This window comes from Oreochromis niloticus, linkage group LG20, assembly GCF_001858045.2.
Source record: "Oreochromis niloticus isolate F11D_XX linkage group LG20, O_niloticus_UMD_NMBU, whole genome shotgun sequence".
NCBI classification, from domain to species: domain Eukaryota; kingdom Metazoa; phylum Chordata; class Actinopteri; order Cichliformes; family Cichlidae; genus Oreochromis; species Oreochromis niloticus.
Genome location: NC_031984.2, coordinates 8,404,219 through 8,430,983, shown reverse-complemented (window position 1 = coordinate 8,430,983; position 26,765 = coordinate 8,404,219). Strand labels below are relative to the sequence as shown.

General features: G+C 40.2%; 1 protein-coding gene across 1 annotated transcript in view; it reads right to left on the bottom strand.

Moving 5' to 3' along the window:
* The window catches only part of vwa5b1 (von Willebrand factor A domain containing 5B1), a 32,558-nt gene extending 6,025 nt beyond the window's left edge, over nt 1-26,533 (bottom strand). The window contains exons 1-20 of the mRNA XM_019349244.2: nt 26,204-26,533; nt 23,551-23,707; nt 23,198-23,359; nt 21,941-22,160; nt 21,639-21,793; nt 20,766-20,897; nt 17,841-17,965; nt 14,910-15,086; nt 13,816-13,926; nt 12,352-12,554; nt 11,136-11,250; nt 10,729-10,914; nt 10,277-10,478; nt 7,836-8,035; nt 6,841-7,087; nt 4,766-5,059; nt 4,159-4,296; nt 2,251-2,385; nt 1,578-1,649; nt 1,059-1,128 (exon numbers count right to left, since the gene is read on the bottom strand). Of these exons, the coding sequence (XP_019204789.1) occupies nt 1,059-1,128; nt 1,578-1,649; nt 2,251-2,385; nt 4,159-4,296; nt 4,766-5,059; nt 6,841-7,087; nt 7,836-8,035; nt 10,277-10,478; nt 10,729-10,914; nt 11,136-11,250; nt 12,352-12,554; nt 13,816-13,926; nt 14,910-15,086; nt 17,841-17,965; nt 20,766-20,897; nt 21,639-21,793; nt 21,941-22,160; nt 23,198-23,359; nt 23,551-23,689 (3,083 nt within the window). The 5' untranslated portion in view covers nt 23,690-23,707; nt 26,204-26,533. The remainder of the gene's footprint in view (nt 1-1,058; nt 1,129-1,577; nt 1,650-2,250; nt 2,386-4,158; nt 4,297-4,765; nt 5,060-6,840; nt 7,088-7,835; nt 8,036-10,276; nt 10,479-10,728; nt 10,915-11,135; nt 11,251-12,351; nt 12,555-13,815; nt 13,927-14,909; nt 15,087-17,840; nt 17,966-20,765; nt 20,898-21,638; nt 21,794-21,940; nt 22,161-23,197; nt 23,360-23,550; nt 23,708-26,203) is intronic.
* Nucleotides 26,534-26,765: the final 232 nt, after the last annotated feature.

Here is a 26,765-nt window from a genome sequence, read left to right as displayed (position 1 = left end):
AACATTTGATCTAACTACAGTAATATGGTTGAGGCCAACATGCTCAGCTTAGGTTCTGTGAGTGATGTAGCAGTGGCTTTATCTGACTTATATACACAATCTCAAATGAGTTTCTTTGCAGAATTTCTCAGCATTTACATGATTTTGTCTCTTATCTGTGCTCAGATGCTTTTGTACTTTTGGTTTTTCTTTACTGGTAATGAATGATGTTAACCTGGAAGCGACTGCAGACAAAAATTTGCCCGTATGGCTAAATCTGTTATATTTACATGTTGAACTTGACTGCTCGTTTTAACAAATCTCCATTGTCCATTAAGTATGGTTGTATCTAAGTAACTTTCTATATTAACCTGTTATTTAACACCAAAATCAGGTCACAATTTGAGTTGATTCAGAGAATACTTTCTACACATCAGTCAGCACATATGTTCTACCTGCAAGAGTGGTATACTCTACCTGAAGTAACACCTTCAGCAAACCTCCAAATCTTTCTTCCTCCAGCCAAACACATTTTTTAAAAACTTTTTTTAACTAACATGATTGGCTGCCTGTGAGGAGGTGAGCAAAGGTGAGACTTCACTCAGCTATTTCAATCAGTCAATTTTCATGCAGTGCTATGGAGATTTTCCATTAGAGACTGTCTGAAAATATTGTATATTTTTTAACAGTTATGCCATCTGGCCTCTTTCTTTCATTCATTTGGACAGTGTTTCACTCTGCTCAGGCATCAGCACATTTTATAACCTAGGCGTTTCTTAGCCCTAAACACATCCTGGCAGAGCTGTAAGCATGACTGTGGACTCTTTGTGCTGAGGAGAAGAAATTGTAACTCACCAGTTCAGGGTCACAGCTAATGATACCCTGCATTCAACTGATACATTAACCTCAGTACATCTTACGCTAAAAGCCAAAATCAGCTGACAGGAATGGATAAAGATGATGTTAAGAATATTTTCTGCCCTGTGAAGCAGTCGAATTATAATACCCATTTAGTTCCTAATGTAGTGGTAGCACAGCCTCAGCACATTAATTCAGCCAGCAAGCCTCCAATCACCCACCTGGCAGAAAAAAGGCTTTCCACCGATTTCTGTGATTGGTCGGAGGTCACAGAGGGACTCCTCTGGGAGACTTGGAGACAGCAAGACACAAAGAGAGGCAGAGTTAGCCAAGGGAAACAGAGAGAAGTGAGGGAGTGCATTTTTTTCACTTTAATTAGTTTTCCCTCCTAAGTGTGAAATAATAAATGGCTGAAAAACACCCACTGATATATAAGTGACAGCAGAAGCTGCCCCTCCTCTCCAGGTGAAACTCTTCTTGTTTGTTTCTTTATTTTTTTCCAAAAAAGATCCAGACGGCATTTGTCAATACAAGCTACCAAACTGTGTCGACTTCTGTCGTCACTTACAAGCAGAGGGACTAAAAATGTCAATAATCTCATGTTTCTCATTTGGACCAGTGCAGCCACGCCGCAGAGAAAACGACAACAGAGTGCCAGACAGTGCATGTCAAAGGTCTTCGTGGAGGGAAAATTGAGGGGGCACCGCAAACTCACTGACCGTTTGATGTGTTACACTTACCCTCTGCAAAGCTACACTTCTCCCAGCCGGCGGAGGAGGGGGTGCTGCACGGAGAGACACCGTCCTCTCCACCTGAGACGATGATGAAAAAGGTGAAAAAGATGAAAAATGAACTGTTGCCTGTGCTCAGTTTTATTTCTTATGATTCCAAACCTAAGAGGACATTCTTTTGTGGAAAAAGGGTGGTATCTGTCTAATAATGCTGATGCAACTCATCTGTATCTGTGCACGTTCCTTTTTTAACCAGCAGTGCCAAGCAGATGCTCGAGTGGCGTGCTCGTCTTAGCTCCCGCTGTTGCTATGCCACCACTGAAAACTCAGTTTAAAATGTTGTGACCCTTTGCTGAAGCTGGATTATTTTTAATGTAAAGTAGCACTCAGCTTTCCGAGCTCAACATCTCACAGTTCCCAGAGCTGGTGAAGCAAGATCGAAACCTTTCCCTTGTTGAATAAACCAAGATTTGAGTTAATAAATATGATTCTTATCCTTTCCTCAATGAATAATGCTCCTGTAACTGCTTCCTTTGATCATATACTCCATGCTTGCATCAGAATAAAAGATCTCTTCGTGTCTCATTTCTTTCTACTTTATCTCTAGCTGGTTATTGATCCAGAAATGAAAGCACCTTCCCTAGGACTGAAATGTGAGCCAAGAATAAAAAATGCAGCCTACTGTTGTGCAGCAGGACATCTTCGACTTCCTCCGACATGCCGCCAGACTGAGAGCGGCCAAGCCCAATGGAGTAACCTCTGTTCTTCCTGCTCCCCGAGCGAGAGCTGGAGTGAGAGTTCCTCTTCAGACCATCACCTGAAAACAAATTTTTGATCGTGAGACGTTTTTTAAGCCTGCTGTGGGCATGTGCTGTGTAATTCAGACAGAAAGAAATCTACACTTTACTCAAAACATGGGATCATTTAAGCTGCATAGACACATTTTAACCTTTAAGTAACCAGGAGAGCGATTTAAACTCTAGACATGAAATTTAATCATGAAAATGTTTTATACCATTTTTTTTTTTACCTGCTTCACAGATTTTGTTTTCTTTTGGACATGCTGGTTCTGTGGTGTGGCAACAATATGTTTCTCAACATTATAGGCTTTGATTTTACTGTAATTTTCAACTTTGAATTATTACATTGGAATGTCTCGCAGTCAATCATGGCAAACAAAATCTATTATTGCAGAAGTCTTGGGGCCTTCTATCCTGTATTTATAGATTATAAATGATCTCTTTCTGCATAAAAATGAATGAAAATAGTAAATTGCAAATTACATTTGTGCATTTTACAGGAAAAGGAAAAGAAACAGTATCAGTATAATAGATACACACAGATATTTTAAGAAAAAAAGTATATATAATTAGGTAACAAGGTAACAAGTTTAAAATAATATGGTATACATTGCCCCAGTCACTCACAGTGGTTTTGCTTAATAAGAGTAAATTTACCATGTTTAACTGGAGGAAGTAGAGATTGTTTTTATTATTTGAATTATTTTAATAGATTGTTGCCCACAAAATCTTTTGCCACAAATGTACAAATTTATTCACTCCCTGTTCCGTCACTCTGGTTGTGCAAGCAGCCCTCTTTTACATGACATCCTATGTTTACTAAAGATATCTGTTGCTCCCATTGGTAGATGCTTGACTGGTTGAGGCTACCTAGTTACTTTGTATCCACCCACTTTAAATCACACTTGTTTGTTTGTCTGTTTCTGCTACACGCCACTCACATTAATTTATATTTCATGATCTCTATTTGCCAAATTGCTTCTGGGCTCTTGGGAGCCTATCATGCTGAATTCCAGCTCTGGACTCTCCTGAAGCAGCTTTGCATAATTCACACTTCAAGTTAATCCCAGTTAACCCAATAGTGAGCTTTAGTGCAGCTCTCCAGGTCACCGACTGTCTGAAACATGTCGTGTTAGCACGTCTTCCTTTAAAAGGCAAAGATTCCTTTAAGACAGGTTTCTTCTGACTGACTGCTTTTCACAAGCGAAAGGTTCAAACAAGGGGCAACCACAGGAGATGAAAAAAATGAAGCCACCGTAGAAGTGCTAAAAGCTAAAGTACCTCAGGTGTCACTTGAAGCTGGCTCCAAGGCTACATGTTAAACTGTTTACAGCACTAAAAAGCATATTTACAGCGTGGTACACAAAATATTTTTGGTCTCTGTGGATTGTACAGGCGTCTGGCTCCAAAAGAAATATGATAGCAGCCGAAATACTAATGCTTAATCCTCAAAATGTGGATACTGAAACTAGTGTGTGATGTTAATGCGGCTATGTCAATGAGCTGTGCCTGAAATGCCCATATCAAGGCTAGATACTCTTTCAGACTGATGTTTTAGGAAAAAAAGAAAAGTTTCCCTTTTTTCATCTCACGCTTCATATTTGACAGCGAGACGTTAGAATGACATTGATATTTTCTTCTAAATCCTCTGCAAAAGAAAAGAAAAGGCATTTCTAAAAATATCCCACTTCAGATTGCTGTGTCAGGCACAACAGCAGTCTTTTCAAAAATAAGCAGCTGATTGAACATTTTTTAAGGGAACCTTGTCACACCTAATTTGTGTTACTTACCAGGGTTTAAGTATTCAATACATGTCTGCAAATACTCATTTGTGTCCAGGTCAATGGGAACAAACGCTGTGTATTTGCTCAGTATATTGCAGGCTTTGCTGGTGTGAATACCGTATAACTGGTACTTCCTGCCAGACCCTGTGAAACACAATGAGCATTATATATAATATTATATAACATCAAATAAAATCATTCCAAACATTAGTAAATTATAAATGACATATTCTTATTTACTTTCTAGTTAGGAAGTAAATGAGAAAATTTACACTACTTTGGAAAGAGGAAGAAACAGCTCACTTGGCTCCATGCAAAGGGAAAAAAATCCACATAACAGGACCTCTAAAGGACCTCATACCACCTAACACTCTGTATCTAATGGATAGACACGACAGTGATGTTAGTCCTCTCTAAAAGCTTTTGGTGAGAAAGTGAGAAAGCCAAAATGTCAAACTATTCGTGAAAAGTTTTATATCTAAAATGCCAAAACCAGACGACAGACAGCCAAATATCAAATCTGAATTAGCAGGAGACCTACTGCGGCAAAATCTTTTAATCTTAAAATTTACCCCCGTTTCCTTCTAAACACTGGAATCCCCATAGAGCTCACCGTGTTCAATCTCACACTCCTTATCAGCCATGTGCTCAAAGTCGTTGATGATGGAGCGGCCGGCCAGGTGGTGGAAGGTCTCGTTCCACAGCTCCTCGTGAACCTTTTCCTCACGTTCACGGCCATTCAGAAAGGGCTCGATATCAAACACAACCTCCCACTTCATTGGTTTTCCGCACAGCAGTCCAGACACCACAGCCTTGCAGTCACCTTTGTGCTGGTTGGCAGCACCCAGATGTGCAGCATGGGTATCCTGTGGGGTTTCTGCTCGGCACAACTGGTGTCCATAACCATCTGAAACATCACAGCAGCAAGATTTGATGTGGATTTATCAATCCCGCCGTGCGAGGACCTCTTATTTCCCTTAAGCTTATTACCTGCTGCTGCTCGTATGGAACTGGATTTGTGCTGAATTAATTTATTTCCTGTTTCCAAAGCTCTCTGTCTGCTTGATTTTCTACTTTAATAACTGTTTTCTAAAACTCTACCTCTTCTGTTTATCATTCATCTCCTAGATAATTTTGTGTTTTGTCCCCAGACATAGAAAAACATTTCCTGCTCTTCCCGTGAATTGAGTGTCAGAGTTAGATCCAGCTTAGATTTACGATCATGTTTACCTCGTACCATGCTTGAGCATGCTATTCTCCTGACTCCCCTGCTGGCCTGTGTTGACACTGCCCTTAACAATCCAAGCTGCAAACATGTCACATCTCAGCATCTCAGCTTTTGTAGCACATTTCATATATGTATATCCCTCTCTCTTTCATGTGCACACACAAGCCTTTTAAATGCACTCTAGCAAACATCAACATTGTGGACTTTTGGGATCCAAGCCTATCCAAAAAAGGTCACTTTTTGAATTCGGTTGAATTCTACTGACATACTTTTGCAACTACAAGTACAGTTTTGATAATGAAAAACACCCTCATGGCTGATTAGGTATTGCAGCTCAAGCTCAAGTCAATTGTTTGGGTAATAGCAGCTTAGTACATGTGCTCCAGTTGTGGTCACTAACTGACAAGGACACTGGAGTTTTTTGGAGTGGATGGGCCTATGTAAGTCAAGAGTTTGGGAAGTAGCCCTCATATGTCTCTTTGGAACTAAAAAGAGGCTATTCATCAGCTTGTGCAGCTGGCTTTACAGCATGATCTGACTTGAAAATTGCAAAACAAATCTTAATATTCTGAGTATATTCAGTGCTCACAGTCAGTGACCTCGTATGTGATGAGTTCATTAATCTACAAAAGTCTCTTGTTTTTACACTATGCTTTTTAAGACATGCATCTTTTAAAATTGTGCTCACGTTTCTCTTTTTTAATGAAACAGCAAAGTAAGTTGAATCAAATGTCCCTCTATCAAAGTCGATCACCCATCCAGCTCTGGTGCCAACCCAGACTCTTACAGAACATAGATCTCATGCATTTCAGCATTTTGTGGTTTTATTGGGGAAGCGGTGACACACTGACCTCTTACATATTTGTTAATTACTTAATAAAGACATTTTTATAGATTTGTTGTTTGTTTGTTTTGTGTTTTTTATGGCTTAAACTGTTGTTGATGCAGCACGGGAGCTCTGTGCTGGCACTACATGTGTACGTATACTATGGACAGGTCCATCTTTTTAAGGTGGCACGGGTTGCCTCTGAATATGAACATCCCCTTTTAAACATGTTTTTAAAAAAAGTTAAAAAGTTTTTTTAACATGGTCAACACAGAAACAGACAACCATTCATACTCACATTCACACCTACAGCCAATTTACCGATTATCTAACTCCAGCTCTAGATTCGAACCCAGGACCTTCTTGCAGTGGAGTAACAGTGCTAACCACCGTTCTGCCCTAGCCAATTTCTCACTGTGAGTCATATATTTGTACACATGGAGGTTATGTTCTCCTCTATCTCTCTAACTCTGTTATTTTACTGCTACAGTGCATTTGTAATTAGCCCTCTAAAACGATACACTCCGCATTCAACCCATTAGCTGCTACAGTATAAAAATCAGGCCAGCTTCAAAATGTTTACTTTCTTTTAGAGAATTCTATTAATGCAAATCAGTTCTACCTTCCCTCTCACCTGTGTCGCCAATGCTCCCAAGAGATGGGCTGTCTGTGGAAGATCTGGATCCATCTTCCCTGGCAGCATTGCGAGACACAGGCGTCACATTGCCGCCGCTGGGCAGAGGATCGTCCTGTGGCTGGGGATGAAAATGATGCTCAGAGTCGGCTTCATGCTGCAGAAAGAGCTCCTGTTGAAGGACCGGCTTGTGACAGCTGGCAGAACGCCCCCTGGTAGATGTGGTACCCAGACTTGCCAGCTGCGGCTGAAAACAATAGAAGGAGTTTTAATTCGAAAGACCCTGGTCCTATCACAGGTCTAATAAGGTTTGCAACCTCGCCTACTAATTGTAATTCTGGTCATTTCTGTGTGCTCACTCAGGCTCAGGTTTCAGGGGGCTCTCAAGTGAATAATTACATAAGGACTCTGCAAACCATGCGGTGTATTGCAACAGGGCAACTGACAATTTTCTAGTTTAGAAAATGTCAGCGTAACAAAGGAAGAATGGCCATCACAGCATTGAGTTTTTGATTAGTGTAAAAAGCCTGAGGGTTCCAAATCTTTTATATTAGTCTTTTAATTTGTACAGAAAATTGAAATTTGCTATATTTACTCAGTTAATCAAGCAAGAATATATTGAATCCTCAACTGGATTCACAAGAGAAGATAATTTCTTTACAGTCCAGTGAATTCTGCTTAGTTATACTGACATGCTCCCCGAGTAATAGTCGGACTTAATTGCAATTCATAAATTTTGCCCTTCATTACTGAAGAGAGCGCATTAGTGCGTCCTTGATTATACTTCAGTCCAGACAAGGCTCGGATGGCTGTTTAATTGTCAGCAGGGTCTGAATATAAATATCAATTTCTATACAATGACAGCATGACAACTCCATCATCATCAAAGTCTCCTGCCTGTATAGCTGATAGTGGTTTATTTTTGTGCTCATGTTTCAGCCGTTAAATCAGTTAAAATGCAAACTAAAAAGGAAGCTGTTACTGTTAAAGCTCACCTGGTAGTCACTCCTCCACTGTGCATCATATTCAGGGCTCTGAATCTGGCCTATCAGCTCCTGGACTTTGGCTCTCCTCAGTGGATTCTTCACCGCCACAGAGCTGGGGTCACTGGGAGTGTAGACCTTCTTCGCTGGGTTGTAGTCTGATATCTGGTTGGTACTATAGGCACGCCTTCTCGGTGATGTCTTATCTAAACCTGATGTTTTGTTCAAAAATGAAAAAAGGCAAGCCCGCAAAATTACAAAGATAGCGAATTCACAACACCGTGAAACACATAATTGTAGGTTCCACCACACTGAAATGGTAATTACTAAATCAAGATGCCAAGTTCAACACATTTGTTTCCAATGTACCTAAACACACTTACATCCTTGGTTGCAAACTCCCTGATTTATAGACAAAGCACTCACTGTAAAGTAATAATGAAACACAACTTTAGAAAAAAAATAAACAAATAAAGTCTTCAGCTGCGGTCCTACCTTTCTCGGCTTTATGCTGTCAGAAGCTAATATATTGAAACTGAGCACACTGTGTTCTCTCTTCATTAACCACCGTGTGGGTAGCCCAATGGTAAGATAAGGCTCTCCATATGTTATAGTGTTTGTTTTGGTATTTGTAAAATGATTCATGATCTACTTGACATTAACCTGGCATTCCTTTTACAAACTACTCCCTGCCTTTCTGGCAGTGCAGGGCAATGCATCATTCTTGCTTAGCCTTACTGCAGACCTCCTGCTGCAGGTTTTAGGCCCCATAGTTTGGGAACAACCGCCCTACTTTGAGCTCTTTAAAACTATCTGATTAGTTCACAAACTTAACAATGTAGTGTATGCTGTACAGTGTAGCGAGAAGTGCTCAGACCTCTACATTGGAGAGACCAAACAGCCACTGCATAAACGCATGGCACAACATAGAAGAGCCATTTCGACGGGACAAGACTCGGCGGTCCATCTGCATCTAAAGGACAAAGGTCACTCTTTTGAGGATGCCAATGTTCACATTTTGGACAGAGAAGACAGATGGTTTGAAAGAGGAGTGAAAGAAGCCATCTATATCCACTGTGAACGACCATCTTTGAACTGAAGCGGTGGCTTACGACACCAACTGTCGGCCATCTATAATCCAGTTTTGAGATCCCTTCCAAGAAACCTCAACGCCCACTAACATCCTGGGCCTTTTGACCTCATCACATGATGGAGTTGGGCAAGGTTTCACAATGGGTTCACCTGAAACCTTGGCTGATTGTGACCCACACTCGTTTTCACACGTTGGCTCATGGTTAGGTAGAGGATCAATAGGGGGTACATGACCCTCTTGTGGACTTGAGGGCTTAAAATCTGTGATTCTCCACCAATTGTACTTAGAATTGAAGAGGCTTCTCAGATGAGAAGTGAAACATCTTCAAGAAAACTTAAAGAAGACCAGATGCTTTTCTTTCCAAGCTCCTTAGACTACGATGACCTGGATGACTGCGAACCTTCACAGACACATCTGATTAGCATGCATAGCAATCAATGTGCAAATTTAACAGTGATAGTAGGACAAATCTCACATCTTTAAGAGGGCCCCACCTAAGTCATTTTCAAGAGATTCTTGAGGCCAAATGGTAAAAAATAAAAAATACACCCACATAGCAACATGCCAAAAATGGCAATATTACCATGCTTTGATTATTCATGCAGTTGTTCTCAAACTGTGGGGCAGCCATCATAAACAGCCAGGTAAAAACTATAAAGTGAAATTAAGGTGAGTCTGCGCTGATTTGCACTTTTATTTAAGTAAAATGTAATAAAACATGGATCCTTTGTTCATTGCAATCAATAAAAATTGTGGCGTGTGGGATGAACTTTTTTTCAGCTTCCAAAGTGGGACATGCCAGAAAACATTTGAGAACCATTAGATTAGCATATCAGCACACTCACCTCCTACACTTCGACGTACATTTAGACTGGTGGGTTTGGGAATAGTTTTGCAGGTTTTAGGTGATAAGGCAAAGTACTAGACAAATTTTTTTTAACCTTATAGAAAGTTAAAGGACACCTACAGCTATTAAAAACCTTCAGGATGGCATTAATTTCTGCACTAAATTTGGGGGCAATCCATCCAACAGCTGTCAAGGCATTTCAATGAAAACCACAAATATAAACCTCATAGCAGCGCTGGATGAAAAATGTCAAAGGATCATAAAATTCAATATGACTCATCCTGTGGGTTCCGTGAATACCTGCGCAAAATTTCCTGTCAATCATATAACACACATTTTAGTCTGACTAACGCACCACTTCAGCAGTTGGGATGGAAATCATAGTTACACCTAAATTACAGCAATTTGCAAGAATAAGAGCACACAAATTGACATTCTGCAAACCTATAGTTTAGAAAAACAGAAATCCCCTCATTCAGGAGTCAACCACTCATTTCTGCTGTAAGTTCTTACCCATAGGGTCATGGTCTGTGCCGACAGGGCTGCTGTCTATCATGGAGTCCTGGTAGGAATCATACAGAGCGCCAGAATGGCCCTCCCTGTGTGAACCCAGATTGTCACCAGCTGTCTTCACTGGGTCCTCTTCTTGAGAGTGGTAAAACACTGAGCTGGCTGACTCAACAGAGCGCATCATGCTGTATCGCCTCCTCTTATCCTGTTTCGATTTTGAGTAGGTGACACATGCAAAAAAAGACTTTTTCACAAGGTTTGATTAAAAGCTTCTTTAGAGCAGCTTTTATATTTTTATATATCTCCATCAGGATTTCCTTCAATGATTAAATGATTTATCACACTGAACATAAAAAAAACACATAGTGTGATCTGATGTTCCTTTTCTGAAGTGTTTACAAAACAGAACATCACCACGCATGCTGTCATTTGTCACTTTTTAAGAGGTGTCTTACAGATTTGGGGTTGTCGTGATAGCGGGTGGTATCACAAACCACGCTGTAGCCAATCAGACTGTCCCCTGGAAACAGAAAGGTGTTGCCCACAGGGGAGAGCAGCACTTCTTTGGTTTCAGGAAAGAGCCATTCGATGGAAATGTCGCTGAGTACAGGAGTCATGGTTTTCTTCAGGGACTTTATCATCTGTGGAGTGAAAACAAGCCAACTAAAAAAGACTTTCCACTATAAAAGCCAGCTTCTCTCTGACCAAAACATGAAGTGAATTGTGTCTCTGAGATATGATTTCCTAATTGGTATCAGTGGCAGACACTTGGTGCTTTGAAACCTCTGCATAATGGCTCTCCAGCGGCCCTCGGAATAGTTGGCTGTTGTTAGGAAAGCAACACCAAGCTGGAAATTAGTACCTTGGGCTGAAGCCTTTCTCCGTCAGCGAGAAACTCTGCTGTTCCTTTGGAAACTGTCGCCAGCCCCTGCACCAGCCTCCTGCAAGCATTCTGTCCTATGCCGAACGTAAAACATCTGCACAAAGACATTAAACACTGCAGCTCCGTGGATAGCTCACGAAACACATGAGCATGGCAACAAGCGTCTTCCCAAAACGGGAGCACAACACAAAGACAACTAACGAGATGCTGCAAAGACATTTATGAACTAGAAATAATATAATTCTTCAATAGCTTTATATAAAAGCCTACAATGTCTTCTGGTGAAACTGAAGTCGAAATAGTTCTCCAGGCAGATTGGCTGATAGCAAACGATTTTACAATTCATATTTCATTTACCACAGAGGGATGAGCTGCCTAATTTCATTGCACCAGCTTGCATTTTTAATTAAATCAGAGAGTGCAGACTGAAAAAAGAAATTTCTCCCTCGACAGAGTTAAAAATCCATCGTGGATTTTCAAAAATGTAGATTGATCGTTGTTTGTGCCTGTCTCTGAATGGCGGCTCTTATTTGCAAGCATAGAGCGATTACAGCCCAGGAAGTGCTGATGGTTTGGCCAAGCTCTGTGTGCCTAATGCAATCGTCTGGGGGGAGGCATCCATTAAAAGGGAGTAGACAAAAGTCAATTATGTCCAGAGTGACTCAGGACAGGATTTTTTCAGTGTGAGACTTAGATGCAGGTGGCAAAATAAAATGATTTCCCAGCATACTGCAGATCTATTGTTCCACTGGTGCTCCCTCTCACTCAGCAGCTGGTGTTCACATGCTTCCTTTCTTTCTTTTTTAATTCCTCATTCACACTGACTTGTTGTTGGTTTTTAATCAGAATTCGAAGCTGTACAATTGTGGGAGGTTCGCTGTGATGATATACAATGAAATAACACAAGCTGCATGTTGCCAGATTTCATTTTGAGAGGATTACAGCTGCAGAATCAGGTGCTGCATTTAAGCCCTGTCCTGCATTTAAGCCTGAGATGTGATTTTATAGTATAGGCAAGCTCCACATTTGCTATCTGCATAAGAAGCATGGATTTATTACAACAGCATAGTGTCTTTAGCATCAAATGGGTTGCTTGTATATGTCTGGAAACCAGAACAGGTTTTACAGTGATATCCCTAAGAATGCTATTCATTTTTCTGTCTAACATTCAGCGTGTGTTAACATTAATGCTTGCCTGATGTAGCGTGCATGGCTGCGGACCAGATCGATAATTTTGCCCGTGTTACTGACAGCACCGTCTGTGAGCAGGAAGAGCAGGCGGGGGTGTCCACTGATCAAAGGCTGCCTCAGGATCCATGTGAGCGGTGCCAGGATGTTCGTGCCCCCCATGTCAGCTCTTATCTTTCTAACATACTCGCAAGCAATGGCCAGGGCATCCTGGATCATGAAAGCAAGATGTTAATTCAAGACAAAATGCTGCTGTACTCACACAACACACAAATGCAAAGATCTATATTCAAGTCAGAAAAAACTGTTTGTACTGCTCACAAGGATAGAGGTGTTAAAATAAGAAGACAGGCTTGTATTATTTCTGAGATCTGAGCAGTTATTAATCAGCACTGAAACTAAAATGAGCTGGCTGTTTCATAAAGATTGCTCAAAGTGAATCATAAAAGCCTTCAAAATAAAAGGTAAACTACAGTTTGAGTCCTTAGGCTTAATCGCGGCTGTGATTCAGGGATTGTTAGACTTTGCCACGGAGAAACTAATTTGGAGTTTGATGTAAAAATATCCTCCTGCTTAATGTTAAGAACAATGAGAGTCATTGTTAAAATAAAACACTGTTTGTGTGGATTGTGTATGGGGATGTCTGATGTTTTGTTGAGCTGTCAAGACATGACAGCTCCTAGAAGTGAAGCCAAAATATGTTGATAGCCTTCTGGTGGGTGGCTACAGCACTGAGCTATAAGCCTTTGGAGAAAGGAAAAAAACACACAAGATGTATCCACTGAGGCTAAAAAACAAGGGCAATGCAGAAAAGTGTCTTAAAAGCTGCAGTTCCTCAAATGGCCACTTGAAGCGAGATCCAAAAGTGAGTCCCATAGACTTATGTGTTAAAATGCTTAACTTTAATGCAGAAACAAACATGTTTTCGACCTGGCTGAAGTAACAGTTTTGGTCTTTAAAGCTTGGCCAACTAAATCCCAACAATAGTGAGTGAGTAGGACATATACCTGATCCCGAGAGGCAGTTTGCATGTTTTAACTGAATGCAACATTACCAGCTTTTTCACCAAGTAAGTACAAAGAGAGCTAAAGAAAGTTAGAACCTTTAAAACTGTTATTGATACTAATTTCAGTTGCTGTTTAGTCTTGTAATGAGTTTTCAATGGGATTCTGTCCATCAACTTGTACATCTGTTTTATTTTTAATCATATTCCACAAAAATCTTCATATCTTATGGCTTTGAATTGACTTGTTATGCTAGCTAACAAGTTAGATCCAGAGGTTACGTCCATCTTCCATGTAGAATCTGTAGTTTTGACTACATGGCTTTAAGCACACACATATTTATGTCCACTCTGTGCTGCACAGTGTTACCCTACTTTCTGCCCCTGAAGGCTTTGTCTGGGTTCTACAACCCATGACCAATAAACTAGCTATCATTATATCATTATCGTTATAAAGAGCAGCATTACCTCCTCGTAGTTTTGGCTTGTCGTGAATAGTGATTTAAATGTAGATCCAAATCCTACAACATTGAAAACACAGCCAGGCACCAGGCTCTTCAGAATAACCACCATGGCATCCTACAAAAAAAGACAGAGAGCAGCATTAGTTCCTGACCTGAACAAAGACTGATGTGAAATCTGAAATTCTAAAAACAAAAAATAAAACACTCCTCTGCTTAATGCGTGGTTAAATGGAAGCATGTGCTCTACACAGCTGTCAGTGCTCCGCGGCAGATTTTGCCTGAGAGGAGTGAGAGCCATCATACAGTATCATTTCGTCCATCACCGCCTCTTCTACAGAAGAGGAGCCGTTTCTAGAAGAATACCACTTATCTCAACCTCTGTTCAGGTGAATATCACAAATACCTCATCGACTGCACAATAAAACATCCCTCAGGTTCAGAAACACACAGAAATATAATGTTCCAATTTTATAGATGTATTAAAAGCTATTCTGCAGGACTTCTTGGTAAATATTCATTATATCGCAGTCAGGCTCACCTTGGTCTTAAGCCCAGACTGTGTAGTAACACCTTCAATAAAACCCAGAGTATGAGTCACAAATGAACACCTGCCAGCATCACATCGCAGGACACAGTCAGTGCACAAGCAGCCAAATAAACATGGTAAAAAATATATCCACCTTGAATGACCCTGAGTTTGCTTTATAGGTAGCCTATTGAAGACCGATTAGACTTCAAATCCTAGCAACTGGAAGATGGGCGGATAGTGAATGATTTGTATGATCAATATCCTTGAATGCATGCCTTCCTACAGCTGATTAAGCACATACAATCTTCACAGATAGCAGAAACACTAAGGCCCTGAGCTTAAAAAGCAATTTAAAAGCACTTAACGACATGTGATTGATTAACATTGCATTTAATCTCTTTGGAAAATGTATATTGATGTGTTTGACATCAACTGTAATACTTTTTAATGAAAAAAACTCTTGATGGCATGTGATACGGTGTGTAATTTATATGTAAATCAGCATGCATCTTAATGTTTGCTCACAGATCACCTTTATAGCAACGCATGGCACGTTGAGATTAAAATACCTTCACACGGCTGATGTTAACCCCGCTCATGCTGCCGCTGCGGTCGATGAGGAAGATGAATTCGCCGTGAACCTTCCTCAAGTCAGAGCAAATGGACTTGAGGTCAGGGCAGAAGTTCAGCATAACCACAGGGTTGTGGAGGATATCCTTATGGAGTCTCTTGTGAATTATATCTACCTATAAAGGCAGCAAAAACAGAAGCATGAATTAAATGGGGTTTGGTTTGACTGACAATTTTGCTCAGGCTTTAATTAAAGGTTTGAAGAAGCACGAAAGGTGACAAGTTATCAGGTCAGTAGAAGAATCACATCAATTATTCTATGTATATGTGCTGGAAAAGTCGAGGCAGACTGTGCAGAGCCTTTGGAGTGTTTCCATAGAAACACATTTTTATGGCTAAGTGCTCTCTCCTCCTCCTCCTGTTTGCTGCTGGTCACTTAACAACCTCATCATAGCTGAGACGTGAATGGACACATGCATGACCAGGGGCGCAGCAGTGAAAGTGGAGCTAACGAGCTGAAGCTCAGTGAAGTCTCTCTTTGTTCATTATCAAATAACACTTTGTCTTTTACCTAACAGTCAAAACACGCATGAGGCAAATGATGTTGTGTATTATCTCCAAGCAAACCTCACAAAAGAAGAATCGCATATTTCTTTTGACCAGATGTTTACTGTATAGGTATACTTAATACTACCAATTAACAGTTATTTGTAGCCACTCAAAAGATGAGCCTTTTTATCTACTTACTAAGGACCCAGATTTTGTGCTATAATGAATCCTAATGAATAAAACAGATTAAAAATATTGTCTGTTTTAGTTTAAACATTTAGTTAGCAGTGCTTTAATTACATATTGGAATGAAAAAAGTATTGTTTAAAGTCTAAGTAACATTCAATTAGATGCTTCCTAACTGACTGGATGGCAAAAGCTCAACATAGCTGGAGTTGGACTTTTCTTTTTCCAGCAAAGGAATGATTGTACAACATTCATCTTTAATGACTTAAAAAAAAAAAGAATTTGGTGGTAATCCACACAGGGTCAAAAGTGTACACACAGGTTCAAACATATACAAATACTGCCACTAATATGGTTAAATGTCCCTGAGCAGATTGCACCTAGACCAGATGCTTCTGGTAGTCATCAACAAGCTTCTGGCAGAATTGTAGAATTCATTTAAGTTGGTTGGTTTCCTACCATGTTCCTGGCATTTAAGTATAGTCTGCAATTTTTTAATAGAACCCTATTCTTTGGACTTTGTGAAGGCTATTCAAGAAGCTTAATGTTAGCCTTCTTTATCCATTTCTTATGCATTTGGGATTGTTGTCCCGTTGGAACGCCCAACTGTGTAAAAGCTTTAAGGGCAGGGAAGTAATCATGAGTGACAAAATGTAAGCGTTTTCAGTTTATGTTTTGAGTTCTTTTGTTATAAATGGTAAATGGCCTGTATTTGTATAGCGCTTTACTTAGTCCCTATGGACCCCAAAGTGCTTTACACTACATTCAGTCATCCACATATTCACACACACATTCACGCGCTGGTGATGGCAAGCTACATTGTAGCCACAGCTGCCCTGGGGCGCACTGACAGAGGCGAGGCTGCCGGACACTGGCGCCACCGGGCCCTCTGACCACCACCAGTAGGCAACGGGTGAAGTGTCTTGCCCAAGGACACAACAACCGAGACTGTCGGAGCCGGGGCTCGAACCAGCCACCTTCCGATTACAAGACGAACTGCCAGCTCCTATAACTTTTGAGTTATAGGATTATTATTCGTTTGCCTTGAGTTTAGTCTAGTTATGTTTCACCTAGCTCTTTTATGTTAGTCTCATGTATTTCTTGTCTGTGTGTTTTCATGTTGTCAAGCCTGTGTTGTCATGTCTACGTCTCTCAATGTTTTCCTGTTTTATTTTGAAGAGTCAGGAGTCTCCATGTTCAGTGTGTTTTGTTTTACTTCCCCTTTGGTGTCATTATGTTTATTTGTGCCAGCTGTTTCCCCGTGTGTTTCCACTCTGACCCCCTCCTGTGTCTATTTAGTCTGTGTGTTTTCTTTCAGTATTTGTCGGGTCATCTGTGTTACCTCCCACTGCATCTCGTCAGGTTTCCAGGGTTTTGTTCAGGGCATGTTTATGTTTCTTGGTCTCATAGTTTCTCTCGTCCTCCTACTCAAAATCACGTTCATAGTTGTTATAGTAATTCCTAGCTTTTCCAGTTTAGGTTTTAGCTTAGTTTTCGCCACTGTTTGTGTTGCTTTGTTTTTGCATTCATGTAATCAGCCGTAAAAAAAAAAGACTCGTTCGTCTGCGTTTGGGTCCAATGTTCACTCTACACACAGTCTGCTCCCGCAGATTGTGACACAAAAAGGTTAAAGCTACAGCTAACTAGCGTAACTGAGTAGTGTTTACTACCATCTAAGCTTTTGAGTAGTAGCTTTTCAGCATTAAGCTTGGTTTAAAACACTAAATTTAATGTTTTAACATATACATTTAATTATAAGGTGATTTTCAGCAATGTTGATTATCACACAAATTTTCTTAAAGAAACCGTATAATATAACTAAAAGAACACAGCAGAGGTTTTCCTTTACCTGTCTGTGTAGTGTTGATAGATCACTTTAAATAAAAAACAATCTCTGTCATAGTTTGCCTGCCAACTTTAATAAAGTTTCATAATAAAAAAAATCAAAATAAACCAATGAAAACAGAAATAGCATTTCAGAAGTTTCAGTATTTGTGTCACACAGGAGCCAATTCAACCCTATTTTGAAACTGCGGAGCGTGATATCATTGTATTATACAGCGCTAAATTGCAACAAATAGCAAAATAAAAAATGTTTTTTGCCAGGAATTATTTGTGATATCATGCTCAAAATGAAAGCAGTGTGATATTGTGCTTATCAGTTCAGGTGTGGTGCTCATGTCATGGACACTCACTTTCCTCTCATTGCTGGAGTCCTTCTTGGTGGCCTTGATGAAATCGCTCCGGCTGTGAAGATACTCATCATACTCCTCCTGTGTCATGTCCCCGTTCTCAATGAGCACATGCGGCACATGAGGCTCTAAAGTGGCACATTTGGTCATGACAAAGACATTACTATAAATGCCTCAGACAAGATTATGAAGCAGATGGACAATGTCTGAAGCTGAAGGGAAGGAAAGCGCAGAAATCTAAAAATACAGATTTTCACTGTCATTCTTCCCTTTTGTGTCTCGTACTTTCTATCATCCTATCCTTTCATATTTTATGGCAACAACATTGCCCGACACATCATCTAAAATGTAAACCACCACCATCTAGAATTATAAGCATAAAATACCACTTACAGAGTAATGCTCCATGATATCATTCACAATAAGCAATAAGAAGTACTGCTGCAGGTATGCTTATTGTTCCTGTATCAAATTCATTATATGCAAATCTACACATGATAAGTGCTACTTTAAGTTTTATTTATATAGCACCAATCCAAAACAGCAGTCGTCTCAAAATCCTACAATATTGAAGAAAACAACACAACAATCACATGATTTCCTATGAACAATGTGGCTGCCCTCTGCCTTAGAGAGAAAAGGAGTGTACAGAGAGACCAGGGTCCAAACACACATGATAGAAATAATAAAAGTTCATGACACGGAGTAGTGGCTTATTAATGAAAAGAGGGAAACTATGAGTAGAAAATTACAGGTCACACAGGCTTTTATATCCTTAAGACATGTCTGTAGTTTAACAAATTCATTTGCATCATCTTGTTTTTATAGGTATAGTTGTAACAGAGAAGCTGCAGGGAGTGGAGACAGTGAAGGCAGATGAGTTTAAATCCCTGGAGGGGAACAACCTAAGCAATAGACAGTGCACAATGAAGAAAGAGATAAAGATGAGACTGCAGGCAGGGTGGAGCAGGCGGAGACGAGAGTCAGAGGTGTTTTGTGACAGAAGGATAGCAAGGGAAGAATGAAAGGATGGTAGTGAGACCTGTTATGATGGTTGGTTTGGAGATGGTTGTACTAACAGAAAGACACGAGGCTGAGCTGAAGGTGGCAGGGTTGCAGATGATAAGATTTTCTCTGGGAGTCACCAGCATGGACAGGATTAGAAATGAGTGTATCAGAGGAACAACCGAGGATGATCGGTTTGGAGACAAAGGCTGGTAGTTGAGGATGGTTTGGACATGTGCAGAGGAGGGATAGTGAATACGGTATATGAAACAAAGGATGCTGAATATGAAGCTGCTAGGTAGGAGGGAAAAAGGAAGACCACAATATGATACTGAGAAGCATGCACAAAACCCTGCAGACTCATTGTCTCTGCAGCAAAATGTGATCAATGGTATTGCGCTGCACAAAGATCAAGCACAAGGTCAAGCTCAAAGATCTTTAGCATCCTTCACTAGAACAGTTTCAGCGATGAACTGTAACTCTTTAAATAAACACTTTCTCTGGAAATGATCACATAGCTGGGTCACACATTGTATGTTGGATCCATTTCCGAATCATTTCTGTGACTTTAAAACAAAGGATGTGTGAGATATTGTTATTATTACTTTACTACCACATGTTGTACCCAGACTGCAACTCCTGTTCAAATCTCATGTTTGGCTATATTCTTTCAAAACCCCTAAATCTCCTAATATATGTTCAGAGACGTAGGAGGTCTTTCCACAGTTAAATTATTCCTTTAAAGTGCTGAAATTTTAACCAATTCTCAGATGGGTTGGCTCGATAATATTTATTTATATTGTGTTCTTTAGACTTGCTCCTATATGTGCTTGGTTCCTCGTCCTCTGAACCACACACATTGTATTACTGTTAGGATTGAGAGGTGACAGATAAAAAAAAGAAAAGAAACAAAGCTAAATGAGCTCAGGCGTCTGTGCAAATCTTGAGGATTTTGACTGTTATTTTTCTTCTCTGCAGAGATTTTGCAGGTCTTGAAAAAGCTTATCTAAAACATATCTAAAATGCCCAAAATGTTTTTATAGCTCTCTGCAGACAATAAGAGAAAGGCGCTTTTGTGTTATTAAAGAAAACTTCTGACATTAAAATTCATGAGGAAGTTAAATTAATTAGATATTTTCTTGGTTGAGAGACCCATCCTTTCATCCATCCATTTCATGCTGCTGATAAGCTCAGTGTATTGATAGAAAATAACATTTGGAAATACTTTTTCATTCCTTATGATTTTTGTTAATATGCATTTTTCTCTGGTCATAAATCAGATATTAATTTCCAATACATGAAGTATTAAAATCCTTAAATTTAAAGGTTGAACCTTTCAGAAACTCAGCAATAAGTTGACACAATTAGGCAATTAATCAACCAAGCTGATGATGAAACCCAACTGTTCCTCTTTTCCTACTGCACCTCAATTTCCTCCATCTCTCTGGTCTGGCTGAGCGTCCATGTTGTGATTGAAACTGCAGCACTCGTCTGAGATGAATTAAATTGCCCGACTCTGGCCGCAGGTCTGTTTGTGAACAAAGCCTTCATAAGAGGCCTATTGGATCAGTTTGAGCGGGGCTCGTTCCTCCCTCTGGGAGACAAACGGCCCACACACACACACTGCAGGGTAAAACAACGGTGAGGGAAATACAAGAACCAGAAAACTGACAATACCCACCCACACGACAGAGTCTGGCTCTACTGGCATGTCATACATTAATAACAGAAGACCTTTTTCCTGAAGAGGCACTCACAAACACAACGTGAGGCAGTGAATCACCTTTTCACTGATCTTATTATGGGCTGCAGTAAAAGTCTCACAGAGCTGAAGTAACTTTTTTTTGGTTTTGTTTTACTTGAGGGTGGAAGAACAAAATTGCGGGGCTGTACTACGAGTACGTTTTTAACTTGAAGACTTACCGCTTGGGTAGATGAGGATTACGACCGGGTAGTCATAAGTGTACTTGTCTGCCAGAGTGATTACAATGCTAGTAGCAGAGCGGGCCAGAGGATCTGCATCAGCTCGGATGGCGTGAGAAGGGCTCTCCACACCTGCGCAGAGCGTCATCCACAGCAGATCAAATAACAAGTTGTTAGTCCTCTAAACTGAAGCCACTAAAGAACAGAACATGCATCAGTAGCAAAACATATTAAGTCAGACAGAGCATGAAAGGAGGCCTGCAGATGTGCTGCAACTGTAGGCAGACTACAGCAGCCTAAATAGAGGGCTCTGTAACTTGCCAAATGGATGTGCACAGCGGTACCTGCTGAGCCATCAGCTAATGTTGGCTGAGATTAGCGGATCCGCCAGAACTGTCCAAAGCTTAATTTGGTCGCCTGCCTGAATTAACTATATGGTCAATTTGTTCTCTTTTAAAACTTACAGTGCATAATAAGAGAACTGTACTAATTTCAAATCTGTAGATTAAATATGAAGCTTCATTCATGAGACTTTAGTTTAGCCCAGGATAATAAAAAAAAGAAAACAAAAAAACAGAATTTAGTCAAGCATTACACCAGTGCGCACTTGATATTTTAATATTCGTAGGCTCATTCAAGAGCTTCAGAATTGCTGGTACTAGAAACAATCCATGCTAGCTGTGTAGCATCCTGTATACTCTATGCTAGGCCAAGTCCCCCTCTTTTAGAAGAGTCGGGAAAATATATAACAAGATCAAATCTCTGCAAACCCACGTTTTTCACACTTGACTGCAGTAATGATAATGTGCAGTTTCTTACTGCAGACAGATGTGAGCACTTTCAAGAAATTGTCATAAGAGAAATTTGACAGACCTGCGAGGAGATAGGGAGCTCGTATCTCAAGCTGGAAGTTAAACTCATAGTCCATGGAGTTGATGGCCTCCTCCTCCAGCAGTAAAGCCAACCAAAGCTGAGGTGTGTTGGGAGTTTGGTCATGAGGACTTGAAGCAGAGGTCTGTCTGTCCCGCCTAAAAGTGGGAAATTATAGATATGTTAAAACCATATAGAAATATGAGAACTGGAGTTTAAAGAGCCTAAAGTGCCAGATGCCATTTAGAAATATACCATCTTAAGCCAACCAGACAGTGATTTCTGCTGTTCTGCAACTTTCTTACGTTCTGGAGAAGTTTGGGGACAGTCCCTGCTCCTCGTTGATGGACCTCTGCACCCGGGGCGTACACACAGGTGGAGATGAGACTCTGATGCCCCCACTTGGCAGAGTGGAAAGCTCGGAGGAGGTACTGACCAAAATATGGACCGTCTCCATGGGAGGGATGATCCCAAGGTTAACTACTAACACGGTCCTCTCAAAATCCTCATCCATCACTATGTGTCCTTTTAGAAGGGGAAACAGCAGATTTTCAAACAATAACCACAGCAACTACAATCCTGCATGAATAAAATATAAAACAAAACTGTTCAACCATTTTCTTACAACAAATTACTTTCTTGAATTATTGCTTTTTTCTTTCTAAAACAATTAGTCCTACTGATTGATTGAGGTATAAAATCTTGACTTCCTGACCTTTTACAAGCTTCAGGGCAACATAAACCTTTCCTAAGCACAGGACTTTAAGCACAATCCTAATGCTAGGCATAGAAAAATCTTTAGGGTTACTTCAAAATTGAATCACTACTGTCTATCTAAGAATTCCTGTCAGTCAGTTCCAGTATCTCTATTTTTTTTATTCAAGTAATGACGCAGTTTGCTTCACTTGATTATCAATGGAGAAAAAAAGGAGACCAGAAATTTTTTCTGTTATCTAAGTAAAGAATGATCAAACTTGAAGCAGCTGGGTGGAGCATAAACTGACTTCCCATGCTAAGCTGGATCCTACATCCACCGTTACATAGTAAATTGTGCGTCCCCTCATACATGCTAATGCACCTGAAGCCCATTTGTTGACTGCAGGAAACTCCCCCCAGAGCAAAAGCAAATATTGTACCATGCATATTTCACAGGGTCTGACAGGTTAAGTACTACCCCTTGTGGTGACATGACTGATATATTTTGATCCTATTTTGTTTTTTGTAGGTCTAATGACTTGAATCCAATAACTACTCTGCTTTGGTCTCCACCAGCTCCCGAGGGAAATATCTGGCTTTTAGCTGCTCTGGCATCATCTGGTAGGGATTACCAAAGAGGAAACTGTGGGGTTTCTGAAAGATAACGAAACACACCCTATGATTGCAGCTGTGAAACCAATTCAAAGATATAAATGAGCCTAAACCACTCCACAAAGCTGGCAGGGAGTTGCAGACTGGAGTAATGCTTCTCAGTGGTTTCCTCAACTTGAATACCTTTAACTTTCACTCATCTCATTTGATCTTTTGCTAATATAACAGTATTGATTAGAGCTGCTTGGTCTTACCGCTGCCACTCTGGAGAGCTCCATTAGATGTGCTGCAGCAATCCAGATAACAGTCGTCGATTTTTGCCTTGTCTTTGATCTGAAGTGTTATAATCTGACTAGATATCATAGCCTCGAAGCCTACAACAATAGAATTTTCCTCCAGTGGATAAATGAAGATCCCTAAAAGACAGTAAGAGAGAGACACAAAACAAAAATAAGGAAGAGCTTTATCCAGAGACACCAACCAAGCATTTCCTATTCAGTCGATAATAATGAATTTTACAAGTGCCTAAAAGAGCATGCGGTTAATCTAAATTGGCCGAAAGTGGTGAGCCATCAAATTACTGAAGTGACAAATGAGTCTCGCTCACCTTCAATTGCATGATCCTCAATATTTTCATAGGTCATAGAAGCTGTCAGAGCCAAAGTGTAACCCCTGACACAGGAACTGATGTCAGACACACTGAGTGGCAGAGCGCCCCGGTTCTCCTTGTTAATGAGTCCAGGCATTGTGGTGGTTTTAGGATGCTGGTGTGAAAAGAAAACATTCGTCAATCATAAAATATTTGCAAAAGAGGAGAATTAGGTATGTAAGTGTGTACATATATCTATGTGCAACGTAGTAATAAAATAGATGGATATTGAAGCTTAGCATTTTCACATCTCCCTTTTGGTCATTTGAAGCTAGAAATCCCTAGCAAGGTATGGATGTGACTGACTCATACAGGAGCATCAAGATCTGCTTGATACTCCTGTACTGATGTTTAGGGACAGTTTCTACCAGCAAACCATCTGGCTACTGAGCTGCTGAAAATCTAAACACCTTGCACTGAAATTGCTGGACCCTCACCCACTGCCTCTCTTCTCTTGACCTTTATTCAAGTCTCTATTCTTTCTACGCTCATTTTACGGCTACAGTCACTTTAAAAACAAAGTCACCTTAAGTGTTTGCAAATATATAGGAATGTATATGTACATAGACATGTACCCACTTAACTATATTAACTATTTCATTACTGGTAATGATATTCCATTGGTATCTGAATATAACAGAAAAACCTCAAACTTCAAACCTGAACTATTGGTTTGAAATTTAAAAAGCTGAAAATAAGAATACTAGTATTATTAATGTCATGATGGAATTTCCCACATTATGTTTTTATTACATGCCAGCTTTTCCTGACATGCAGCTGGCCTCTCTCTAACTAGTAAGCTCAATAACGGCTACCGAATTTAGCAACTTGGCTTCTGTTAGTTACAACAGTAACAAGTCAATTAAGTCAATTAGCTGCTAACTGCTACTACCAAATGCATATAGTGCTAGTTAGCATGTGCAGCCTTGTGAAATTAATTCAAAACGTTCTTAAATCTATGGCTCAATATGGTTGTAGTTGCCAAGACTTGACCAATACGAAGCTAGAACATATATTTGTGTAATTATCTCTCAAATTTGAACGCTTTGGTGTTCTCTCTATTCTTATCTTTGTTCTTATCTTATATTTTATTGCTTGCTTTCCCAGCAGTAACACTAAAACATATCATAGATTCTTACTAAAAACTAGATCTGAAACGGGCTACCTAGATGTTAGTTCAGTACAGGACATTTTTTACATGATTGGAGCTTCTTTTTTTTTGATAGGATGCAAAAACACAAAGCCTAAGGTAAATTGGCACAGGTGTTTAGGACATTTCAGGTAAAGGTCAGCAACAGAACAGAATTAAAGGACCATCATTTTTTGCAACACAACAGTGATATGCTGTAGCTGGAGAAGACAGGGAACTGCATTGTGTGCTATGAGACATGAAAAAAGAAACTTCACGTGCTTTAAATATACTCGCAAAGGGAAACAGCACTGCTAATTATTTAAGTAAGTATTCAATAAAATTGTGTTTCTTTTGGGCTGTGCTTCATTGTTAATGGTGTCTCCTCCACCAGCAATCTTGGTTATGTGCTGTGAAGGGTCTGCATCTGCTGCATGACCAGAGCTTAGCACAGGCTTGATGGGAAGCATTGTGACGAAAGCAATATCCATAGAGACAGCTCTGCTTGCTTGCCTGCAGACTGACCAGTAACATCTCCAAGTGTGCATTCATTTGTGATAGAGGGGCTGATTGCACTTTTTGGTCACACAAACCATAAAATTGTATAAAAATTAGGTAAGTAAATCCAAACTTCAGGCACAACTTCCACACACTCTGACTACATTGGATGCCTGTGAGAATCACAAAACAGATTTGATCAGTATTCGAAATTGTCCAACTAGGTTTTAAGGCGCCACATGGTTGTTTATGGCGAAGAAAAGGTCAGAGAGATGCATTTGTGTTCGTCTGTCTCAACACTGCCATCATGTGCTCAGTAAACCACTGACTGAGAAGGAATACACACACACACACACATATATATATATGTCACTCTATAGATTAGAAAGTGAAAAATCAAGACTGCAAAAGATTCATTTTCTGTTATTGAAATGTCAATATAAGAAACACTACAAGGAACATCAACGTATATTTATAAAATCACAAGTTATTGGAAATAAAGCATTACTGTCATGGAAAAGGTTCTTATTCTTCAAAAGTCAATTTAAAAAGCTTCACTTCAGTGCGCTTAGTGAGCATCTTTCTCTTTAGCTTCCTCAGTTTATAGTAATTAGTGTTAAAAAGTGGCAGTCCCAGGATGCTTCTCTCCTGGTTGACTCAGTCACATGAATCTTCCTGCCACGCTCTGGGGTTTGCCATCAACTCTGAACATTTTCTATCAGAAATGCAAGCGTCCTCTGAACTCATTAGTGTCGAATCAGAGAGCGGATGCTGTGGAAAACCACCTGTTGAAACGCAGTATGTCTGTTTACACTGAGATGCAGCACTGGCAGTTTTAATCATCATCCCACTGGCTGACCTTTTTTCTTCATTTAAAACAAATGACAGGCTTGTTTGAGATGTGCGCCGTCAGAGAGACACTCTGCAGCATGAAAACATATCTGATATGCAGATCCCCTTTTTTTTGATCTCTCATTATCTTACCTTTCATTTGCGTTAACTTAGCAGCAAGCTCCCTCTCGCTCTCTCTTTTTTTTCTCTCTATCAGAAGTCCACTTGTCGTGAAAGATATCCTCCTCCACCACCTCTCTCAGATGCCCCTTTTTTGTTCTCTCTCTGTGGCGTAGAGGGAATAGGAGTGTGGCCACAGGTGGTGGAAACTACACATGCAGCGGCCACAAGAAAGGAAGGGTAGCTGCTGCAGCGGCTCAATCAGCAACATGTGGTTGCAAAAACTGTTTCATTTATTCTCTCCTCCTCTTCCTCCTCCTCCTCCTCCTCTTCTTGACTGTGTGGACGCTGGAGTTTCAGAGAGAGACAGACAGAAAGAGAGAAAGAGAGAGAGGGACTGAGACACAGGGTCCAAACATCCCCCTTCCCATCCCCATTCAAAGCACCACCCACTCATTCAAGCCCTCGATGACAGTGTGTTAGGTATCCTCTTTAATAACATGAGATCAGTGCCTGACATGTACTGTAACACCAGGAGCAGAGAGGTGGGAAATACAGCATTACACGTCTCCCTCATATCACCTAGAATCTCTCC